The 10,610-nt window shown below is 58.9% G+C and overlaps 1 protein-coding gene across 1 annotated transcript; it reads left to right on the top strand.

Annotated features, from left to right (window-relative positions):
- Nucleotides 1-1,200: 1,200 nt before the first annotated feature.
- On the top strand, nucleotides 1,201-10,025 carry LOC113844294 (uncharacterized). The gene is made up of 2 exons (XM_027462721.3): nucleotides 1,201-2,726; nucleotides 9,220-10,025. The coding sequence occupies exons 1-2, from the start codon at nucleotides 2,249-2,251 to the stop codon at nucleotides 9,393-9,395; spliced, it is 654 nt and encodes a 217-aa protein (XP_027318522.1). The 5' UTR covers nucleotides 1,201-2,248; the 3' UTR covers nucleotides 9,396-10,025.
- Nucleotides 10,026-10,610: the final 585 nt, after the last annotated feature.

The following is a 10,610-nucleotide window of genomic DNA, read 5'->3' as shown; positions in this document are numbered from 1 at the left end:
GGTACGGGCATTAATGGCAATGAAAGAGGCCAACTTTACTTTCACTGCAGGGAAACGCAAGAGGTGGAGGGGTTTTGGTATTATCCTAAGCCCTTTAATGAACACAATGCCTGCAGCAGACCTTGGGGGTCCCCCAAGTGCTTCTCCAGCTCCTTCTGAGCACAGCCCCCAGGGCTCTAACCCCAAATTACCTGGCTTCAACCCAACTTGGGAATAAAAGGGTGGTGGGAACCCACCTGGGACGGTGGCACCCCAAGCCCTGGGTAGCAGCGAGCCACGGGGATGGCTCAGCCCCTCTGGATGCTCTCTTTCCTCGGGCTGATGTGCTGGTGGTGCCATGGCAACTGGTGAAATACAGCTTCAGAGCAGCGTCAAGCCCCGAGGACAGCGGGCAAATCCCATGGGTTGCCCTCTCCCCCTGGGGACCCCAGCCAAAAGATGTGTCTCCAGAGTGGGGAAAAGCCAGGCTGCGCCACGGCACCACTGTGTGGAGCTCAAAACTCCCCTTGCACTGAGGAGCTTCTGTAAATAAATAAATCTTGCCACATTTTCCCTCTTGGACAGATAAAATCTGGCCTGGCAGGTCATTGGGACCTAGCTTGTGTGCGAGGGTGGGGTAGGAAAGCCTTTTCCTCCACATTTCCTTTGCTCCTGGGCTGGACAATCCATCCATCACCTACCTGAGCCCTTGTGATCTCATTGTAAGGGTGGGATGTTTCATTTCATTCTCTGCCCTCCCAACCTTAATGCATCTGGTGGGACTGCAGCTGGTTGGTAGCACAAGATAATCCTTAAACCTTTTGCTATTACTCCTCAGAAGCCCCATTTGGCTGCGTTCAGGCCTGACGTTGTGATTTCCTTGCCCTCACGGCAGCTATTCCTTACACGGTGAAGCTGCACACACACACACACACAAGTAGATGTGAAAAATGGGGCTGTGATTTATTTTCACCTCCAAATACAGACGGACAATGTGCCTTCTCTAAGATTCCCTCTGTTTGAAAAAAAAAACAACAAAACAGTGCCTTCCAATGGAGCCAGCACCCTGGTGAAATCCCATTGCCGAGGTGGATAAAGGAGATCCGTATTCATAGATGATCCGGAGAGGTTTAAAACCAGCACCGAAGCAACCAGCCCGGCTCTTATTGAGCTCACCAGGCAGCGGGACACCCATGGGCTCAGCTCCCTGCGAGCCAGCATCCCCCTGACCCCAAAACTTAGCGGGGCAGGGGCTTGGGGAACAGCACCGGGGCTGGCGCAAGAGCTCGGGGGAGAGCACGGGAGCTGGTGCAAGGGCTCAGCACCCATCCTGCCTTCAGCATCCGTCCTGCCTTCAGCACCCACCCTGCCCCCAGCACCCCCCCTGCCCCCAGCACCCCCCCTGCCCTCCTCCCGGCAGCGCCCCGCCTGCCGGCACCGCAGCTCCCGCACCCCGGCCGCGCTCCGCGCTGGCTCCGGAGCCGCTCTGCAAGCCCCGGGGGGTTTTGTCTCGGCTCGGACAGAGGGGTCGGGGGGTGGCACGACCCCAGGAGGAGCCCCCCGGTGGAGGCGGCTCGGCTGCGGGAAGCAAGGAGGGGGGCGCGGGGAGCCGGGCGCGGAGGAAAGCCAGGCGGAGCATCCGGGAGCCGCTCCCTCGCACAAGTCCCCGAGGGAAAAGCCGAGGCTCGGCTGCCCTCCGGACAGCGCCGGGCTCCCTTTATTCATTACCTGCCCGGGATTTGGGCTCCGAAGGGCTGGGAGCGGGAGATGCTGGCAGAAGTTGCGGCGAGCCCGGCTGGCGAGGACGGGGGCTGAGCGGCTCCGGAGCGCAGCGGGAGCAGCTGAACTTTGGGGTTTTAGAGCCACCCCTTTCCCCTCGGGGGTCTCTCCACGGCTGCTCACGGCACTTCGCAGCACCCCGGCCCGCTGCTCCTCTCCCCGCAAGGACAGGCACCCGCGAGGAGAAGCTGGAGGAGGGCAGCTTGGCGTCTCCTTGCCGGATGACCGAAAACACCTCCCGGAGCCCGTCTCCCCGGCTTTCATCAGCAAACGGAGTCGGGGAGAGGGAGCCGAGGAACAAAAATGATGCTGCTCAAATTCCCTCCAGCACCTGCTGTTTCCCAAGGAACTCCGTGCCCCTAGGGGCTCGCCGTGTGCCTGTCCCGGAGTGAGGACCGATGGACCACGGATGCATCCCGACCGCGTCGGGTAAGAATTTGCTGTTGAGAAACCTTCCCCAGCAAGGCTTCCTCTGCCTGGTTTGCAGTGTATGGTTCGGGGTAAGCACGGCAGTTTTTGCCTGTTTCTTTCCCTTTTAAATCTCTCGGGCTTGGAGATCTCTTTCCTCGCCGCAATTATGATCATTTGCAACATCAGTGCCATCAAAGATTGGAGCGCTTTCCTCTCCCAGATCCTCCCCAGCGTCAACAAGACTCTGAATTTGGTACAGCAAGTGGAAGCCACCACCAGCTCGGTGGTAAGTGTCCTCCAGGACCCCGAGCAGGACAACTACCTGTCCAACAGCCAGTCCATGAACTCCAGCAATTTCACCGCCGGCCTGGACCACTTGTTCCAGTACTCGTACTCGGACAATGACCAGCTTTACAAGGAGTACAAACCCCCTCCTCGTGATGCCATCCCCCTGCCCAAGGCTGTCCTCTACCTTCTCATGGCAGCCCTGGTGGTGGTGGCCGTGGCGTACGCCATCGTCGGGCACCTCATCAAGGACCTCGTTCATGACTTTATAGGTGAGTGTGGGCATCATCACGCCTTTGGGGCAAAAAAAGCCTGGTACAAATGCCTGCCAGATCTTTTCCTTGGATGTGGGTGAGTTTGAGACCCTTGCACATTTATGAGAGTGTGACTTAATCCCGTGTGCTGGGCTCTCCCAGCTGAGCTGCATGTTGACCAGCTTCCCCGAGGAAACCCTTGGACCCCCTTCCTAAAAAAAAAATAGGCTTGTGCATGCGTGTGCATGTGTATAAAGGTGTACCTGAGCGTGTCCGTGCTGCGAATGCTTTCCAGCCCCTTGGCCAGCTTTGCCTGAGCTTGGATTAGAGGTCCCTATGATGAGAAGTTTCATGGCAACAGATAGCTGGGTACGGGATCACAGCCCACCGGTGTGCTGTGCAAGGAAACTGCAATGTGAGCTCAACGCCGTGGTAGGCACAGCGCAGCCACAAACTCCTAGGAAACACGGCTCAGTAGCCTTGCTCCCCTACACAGCGCCTAGCACAGCGATCACAGCCTCTGGGGCTGCTGTGACAGCCCTGTAAAATGATCATGAGAAGAGTGCATTTGGGTGTGTTTTTTTTTTGAAAATTGGCCTCCTGGCTCTTTCGGTTCCTCCTGGTGCTGACGGATGAGGTCCCTCATCATCGGAGATCCGGGCTGGACGTGGGAAGGCAGCAGTGCAAGCCCCCAGTGATGCTCTCGCTGTTTGCCCCATAGCTCTCACGGCTGGTGGCACCAAGCCCTAAAATCCCTGGGGAAGGATGTCCCCCTGCAGGGCATCGGGGATGAAATCCCTTTGCTCCCCCCTTGCCCCCCGCAAACCCCCTGGCTCCTTCTCTGTGGTGGGAGGGAGATGGCACTCAACTAGAGCAAAGTCCCCGTGGTCACTCATGGTTCACCTTTATTTCCCCGTTCCTGGGGCACAGGGGCTGCACCCCCCCAGAACACTGAGCCTGTATGGTGGGCAGCTTCTGCTCCTTGCTGGTGAAGCCCTTCAGGCAGGAGGTCCCGGTGTGGGGACAGATATTTGGGACAGGAGGGGGACAAAGCTCCTGGCAGGGCTTCAGGATCTCGCGTGAGGCTCAGCTCTGGAAAGGGCAGGATGCTGCTCTGGAGAGCGTTCTCCCCCACCCAGCTGGAGGGAACAAAAACAGTCTTCAGGTGTTATATTTAACACTTAATCAGCAGCTTTCTGGGGCTGTAACATCGCCCAGATCTGCCGCTCAGATGACTTAACGTTGCCTCCCCGACGAAGGTAAGCAGCAGTGACAACACCTAAAAATACACGCTCCTGCCCCGAGGCGCTCGGGTCAGAGCAGGTGCCCCCACGCTGCTATCTGCAGCCCCGGTGACCTTGGGCAGAGCACGCTGGGCACCTCTGGCTTCTTCCTCTGCGTGGGACGGGGTGAGAGGGGTGTTCTGCCCCTTGCAAAGCCCTTGGCTGCCTTTGCAGAGGGATTCCCAAAGCCTTTGGCAGCTCCAGGGTTGAGGGAGCGCAGGGACAGAGCTGGGGGCTGCCCAGGCTGTGTCTGGTCAGGAGCAGCCTGTCCCAGGTGGGATGCCTCTGCTTCCCATGCCAGGCTCCATCCCTGCTCCTGCAGAGGTGGCATCTCCCCAAATTGGGGTCAGAAACCCAGCTGAGTGCCTGTCCCAGACGTGGTGTCCGGGGCTGTCCCATTTAGCTCTCTGTGCCCATTTACAACGAGCCAGCCCTCGGAGGGGAGCAGGCGAGGCCGTGTTTGTTCCCACCGCCGAGCCGCAGCCTTTGAGGAGAGCGTTGCTTTTGAATAAGTTTGCTTAAAATGACTTTTGGGGCAGGACAGAAGGACTAGGGGACAGTAAGTCAGAAGGCGGCCTATTAGCTGCTCTAACACGGCGCCCAGATTTATACCCTCGGCAGCAGCTCAGCCCTCTGCGCTCAGCGTTTCTGTGCTAATCATATTGAGAGGGATGCAGAGACAGATGGAAATAAGATGCCAAAGGGCTGGAGCCTGTTTCGGGGAGATTAAAGTGTGAATAGTTAATCACTGCTTTAAGCATCCCCTCAGCAATGTCAGGGATGGTTTTGACTCCTCAGCAGCAGCTCGCAGGGTACAGCTGGCAGTCAGAGCACTGCCCGGCTCCTGGGGACCCCAAAAAGTGCTCGGTTTGGGATGGCAGAGAGGCTCCTTGGTGCCTTTCCCCTGTGAAATCTAAGTGGGCATTTCTTTAAAAAATTCATTGAGAGCTTGGCCTCGTTGGCGGCCCCACAGCCCTGGGGGACAAGTGGTGCTGCGATGCTCAGCGGGCTGGGGAGGAGCTGGAGCTCTTCCCAGAGAGACCTGGCCGAAGATGTGTCCGGAGAGAAAAAGCACTGGGCAAAATCCCTGGGAGAGCTCCAGCAGCAAGGCTTCGGGGAAGAGGCTGTGATGGAATAAAGTGGCCGACCCCAGCTCTGGATTCCCCAAATTCATCGGGTGCCTCCGTGCAGGGATGGAGGCGAACCCCTGTGGCAGGAGGAAGGCTGCTGAGTGCAGATCAGCCCCGGCTAAGACAAATCGGGCTGAAGCCTTCGGAAAGCAGCTTAACTCGGAGCTGCCGGAGACAGCAAGTGCCGGCTTGGCAAATTACAAGGCTGTCGCCAACGCAGGGAGCGCCTAATTACTGCAATCCTCGGGAATCAGCCCGCCCTCCCTCCTCCAGCCCCAGCGGTTCGCTGCAAATCGCCCTTATTGAAACGCAAAATAAAGAAAAGGGAAAAAAATAAATAAATTTTTTAAAAGTTTGACTGGAAACAAAGCAGTTGCCATGGGGACTGCGGCGCGGGTGATGCCCGAGGAAGGCACGGCGCTGTCTGCAAGGGAAGGAGCCGCGGCTGTGCGTGGGAGCCCGTGCTCCGCCGTGTCCCCCGGGTAAACCGAGGTCTCCTCTGCCTTGCTGATCCCTACGGGACACCTTGCACAAATTCCTTTGGGAATGGTCCCAAAGCAGAGGCAGGGCAGGGTCTTGAGGGGACAGAGCTGTTGGTGGCTTTGGGACTGCTCAAAACCCCAAGCTGTCCTTGCAGCAGGGTCTCTCTTTCCTTTGCCCTCTTGCCCAGTAGCTGGATTTTCATTTTCCAGCCTTATCTCCGTCCACCACGTTTTTTGGGCTTCTTTAGGAAGCTGTCTCCTCGAACAAAAGAAATCGTGCATGAACATTGCGTGGCTGCAAATAGCTCCTGGGTGACCCTGCGTGGAGCTGCTGTTCCCCTATATCGGTGCTAACCCACCCCTGGCACTCCCCCCTGCCTCAGTTTCCCCTTTGGGGTGTCTGTCCAGCTGCAGGGATGGACACCCATGACCTGACATCCATCTGTCCGGCTGTGGCCAGCTCCTGCCCCGCTGCAGACCCGTGGGTCAGGACCTGCTGCCAAAAAGGAGGCATTTCTGCTCCTGGCACTGGAACCAGGGCTTTTTTAGCAGCTGTTTTCACACCCAGCTCCATTTAAAGCAAATACAACCTGAGCACGAGGCTGATTGTTCATCTAACACATTTCCCCTTCCTCTGCTGGTTTCCATCTCCGCGGGGAGCGTGAACATCTCACCCGCTGGGTTGCATTTCAATTTCAGCCCTTTCCCTGCTCCCTCTGCTCCTCTCCCGACCCCAATTCTCACCCCGGTGAGAAACCCCTGCTCTATCGAGGTCGCAGCCAGACCCGTTTTCGTGGCACCTATCGTAGAGCACAGCACAGATGTCACAGTGCTAACATCAGAGCGAAAGTGCCTCTAATAGGGTCAAATTCAAACTAATTACAGAGAGAGAACAAGGGCTTTAGCCCTCTGAAACCAGCCCGAGTGGCTGTGCGGGCTCCCCGCAGCATCCCCAGGGTCCCACGGCTGGGATGCTGCCTCGCACCGAGCCAGAGAGCACAGGGCACTTTGTGCCACGTCACTCAGCTATTTAGGGAGCGACGCCGTCCCGCAGCTCCCGATGCAGCAGGGCTGCCCTATCTCCGCTCCCCAGCTGCTCTGGATCAATGGCTCCGCATCGATCCCCCCCCAGCGCCGCGCTTCCACCCTGCCAGGCTCCAGCAGGCGCCGGTGGGAGAGCAGGAAGGGGGCTGAGAGCCAGGTGCTGCTCCCCCAGCCTGGCTGGAAAGTCGCTTTGTCCCTTTCTCTTTTATCTGGGGTGTTCATGGGGGTGTTGGTGCATGCCTGTGTGCCCTGAATTTGCAGCCCGGCCCCTGTTAGGGGGGCTCCTGTGTGTGTGTGCAGGTGCTGCAGCCCGGTTTCCTCCCTTCCTAGCTGGCCCACGTGTAAACGTGAAGGTTGACTTTGCTCCAAAGCAGGATTCTGTTTTCCTCTTGGTGGCAATTGTGTTCATTTTACGTTGCTCATGTGTTAAAAATTTATGTGATGGAGAGAGAAATACCCATCACGATGTTAAGGGCCTTACCTACCTTCAGCCTGTAAGCACCGTCCCTCAGCTCCCGGCTGCTCAGCACCCTTCATTAGCTGGCTACAGACCCTACTGCAGCATTTATCATAGAAGATTTCTAACTCGTGCTTACATATGATGTGAGGCTCAGCACCCCATCCCCATCCCCATCCCCATCCCCATCCCCATCCCCATCCCCATCCTAACCCAATCCCAACCCCATCCCAACCCCATCCCAACTCCATCCCCATCCTCATCCCCATCCCAACACTCCCCCGCCAGCTCCACGCGGGGCCTCGCTGCCCTCCCCGGCTCCCCCCCTCCACACACGGCAGGACGCCGCAGCTACAGGCCGCAAATGGCCACAAATAACGTGTAATTGTGTAATTACTTCACTCCTTACTTACACAGTCAAATCATAAAGGCATCGCAGTAAATACCCTCTAATGACAGCCTAATTACATCTTCCTGCAGATTACCGGGTAATTAGATCCAGCAGGCTCCAGAAATAATTCCCAGGGAAGCGGCGGTTCGGATTAGCGCGCACAATCCTGCCCGCACGCACCCGGGGAGCAGACCGAGCACCAGCCAGCGACGTCCTCTCGGGAGAGGACATGCTGAGAGCCTTTTGCCGAGCCCTCCCGGTGCTCTCCCCAAAAATCCCCTGCATTTCTCCCTTTACCACCGCCGTGTCCTGCTCTTGCATCTCATGCTGCCCACACGCATCCCCGGGGGCTCGCCACCCGGCCACCAGGTGCCACCTCCCCGTGCCCACAGGTGCTCAATAATATTTTATTCTCCTCCCACTGCCTTCACACCCTCTGCATCCTACAGTCCCCGGGATGCTTCGGGACCCCTCACCCAACTCTCTGAACCCTGGGCTGATTCCCCATCCCCAGGTCTTCCCGGCCAGGCCAGCTCCCACCGGAGTTTTAGCGCTGACGTCAAGGAAAGCGTGCCGAGGGCTTTAATAGTATTTGTGGGAGGCAAGCTCGTTACTGCCTGCCAGCTCCTCGTCACGCCAGGCGAGGGCTGCGGCTGGCCCAGGTGCTCACAGGGGCAGGGGACACCCACCCCTCTGCTCCCCCGCGGTGGGCTTTGACCCAGCTGTGTCTTCAGCCCCCATCGCACCTGGGACACTGCCCAGCTCCTCCCTACGTGGCTGTGATTGTGTTGATCCCTTGCCCTTTCCACCCCTGTTTGGTCAGACGAGGAATTGAGGACCAAATATCCATCCCAGAGAGCATCCTGGTCCCCCTTGGAGATGTTTCTACCCCCACTGTGCCCTCCCCAGCCCCAAGGACACCTCTCCCCTCACCTGGGTTTCCCCACCTTTGCTTATCCCATTTCTGGGGCTCTCACCACCCCAGAAATAACAGGTATTTGGGAAGCAGCAGCATCTGCCTCCCCCAAACCACAGCCCCTCGTGCTGCAGGGGACATCCTGGTCACAGCACCATCCAGCAGCGACCTCTGGACTTTGGGGGAATCAGTAACCCCGGGTGCAAGCCACGTCCCCAGGGCAGCCCCACAGCACCCGACAGGGGTCCCAAGCCCTGGTGCGGCCGTGACACCCTCTCGTGGTGCTTGTGTCCCCGGCCACAGCTCCCAGCTGCTGGCTCAGCCCATCTTGCCTTACTTATTTCAGCTGCAGCCACATCTGAATGTCACACGGTTACTTCACCATCCCCTCCGTTTGTGACAGCCAGAAGGCACGGCACAAAGCACCTCGCCTTCCCGTGCCGGGAGCCCAGATGCACGCCCTGCTTCGGAGACGCTTAGTTTTAATTTTCAGGATTAGCAGCGTGATTTCATTTGCCTGGGCCAGGAGGGCTTCCAGAAAGCGGCAGCTTGAGAAATGGCACAGAGCGGAGAAAAGCAAAAAAAAATTAAAAAAAAATAGTGGCAAAAAGCCAATAGAATGGTTTTGGGGTGGTGGGAGGGTGAGGGACCCTCCTGGGTTTTAGCACCCGGAGGTAGAGATGTGATGGAGGATGGGGATGGAGGATGGGGACGGAGGATTTCCTAATGGGCACGCTGGGTTTTGACTCCGGGAACACCCCGAAATAACCAGGGTCTCTTTTCCTGCTTTTCCCTCCTCCATCCCCAGACTGGATCTTCGGCCCCAGCCCGGACGACAACAGCAACAAAAGCGACGTCAACTGCATCAGCAGCAGCCTCCACGAGATGGGCGAGGGGCCCGAGGCGCCGCGGCGCCGGGACCGCCAGCCCCACGACGTGGCCATCGCCATCGGCGAGACCTGCCAGCTGCCACAGCAGACGTGACCGGCGGCACGGGACGCGTGGCACGGATGGGGAAGGACCAAGGGAAACGTCTCCGTGGTCCCCTCTCGCCACCGGCAGGACCGTTGGGGTGGACAGACGGGTGCTGCTGTCCCGCAGAACCCCTCGCAGGGATGCAGGCGGACAAGCAGAGGGGGCGGCTGTCACCGTGCCGGGGGGTGAAGTGCTCCTCGTCCCCGCTGTGCCAAGCCCTAAGGACATTGCTGGGGGGGGCAGGAGGGCTCGGTGGTCTTGCCCCGGTGGCTGCCCGTGGGTCCGTGCCCTCCTTTTCTTCCCTGTGAGTTGCGAAAAGGCAGCTGTAGAAATGCACCGAGGGGACGGAGCTGGAAGAGGGACACGGCAGGGAGGGGACGGGAGGCGCTTTGGCACGCCCTTGTGTCGTGTTATGGGGACGGGGTGGTGAAAAGGGCAAAGGAGCAGGCAGCAGACAAGGAGAAATGGGGGTGTCCACCCAAATCCCCGCTCGCAGCCCCCCACGGCCTCCTCGTCCCCCCTGCCGTGCTGTCTGTCCCCTGAGGTGGACGGATGGACGGACAGGGCCCCACCTGCAGCCACCCCAGCTCTCTGGGGCGCGGGGGGTGGGGGGAGGCCAAAATAAATGAATAAATACGCCTGGGGGCCTGATCCTGGTCAAAGGCAAACGGTCCGGCCTAAGGCAGCCAGAGCATCCCGTAGCAGGGCCAGGGCCTCGTCCAGGACCTCACCAACCCCACAAAAGCACTGCTGGGGCTGTGGTGCCACTACTGGGGGTGCTGGGGGGAGATGGGGGCTGTTCTCTGTGGGCTGGGGGTGTCACTGCTCCCCTAATTCTGTGTGTGTGTGTGTCCCTTCCCTGTGAGGCAGGGATATCCCTGCTGGGCCCACCACACATCCACCGACCCTAAGGAAGGATTTGGGGTCTCGGGAAGGTGCTGGCCCTATTGGGCCCCAGGAATGGGGTGGCAGCAAGTGGGCTGGGGAACATGGGAGGGTCCCAGGGGGACAGGGTCTAGTTTGGGCTGGCTGGTCTCCTCCTTCCCCTGCCTGTTCAGCATCATGGGGCTGGGTATTGGGGTCCCCCAGGTCACTTGTGGCCAGGTCCCTGTGTCACCCGCTGTCCTCGGAGCGGGATGTGAAGGAAGGAGCCAAGCTCCCTCCTGTGGCCGCCAGCTCCTTCCAGGCCTCCTGAAGCCAAGACCCCTACATGCAAGCCTGGCA

This window comes from Anas platyrhynchos, chromosome 8 (genome assembly GCF_047663525.1).
Source record: "Anas platyrhynchos isolate ZD024472 breed Pekin duck chromosome 8, IASCAAS_PekinDuck_T2T, whole genome shotgun sequence".
Classification (NCBI taxonomy): Eukaryota; Metazoa; Chordata; class Aves; order Anseriformes; family Anatidae; genus Anas; species Anas platyrhynchos.
This window is presented reverse-complemented; position numbering and strand designations above follow the sequence as displayed.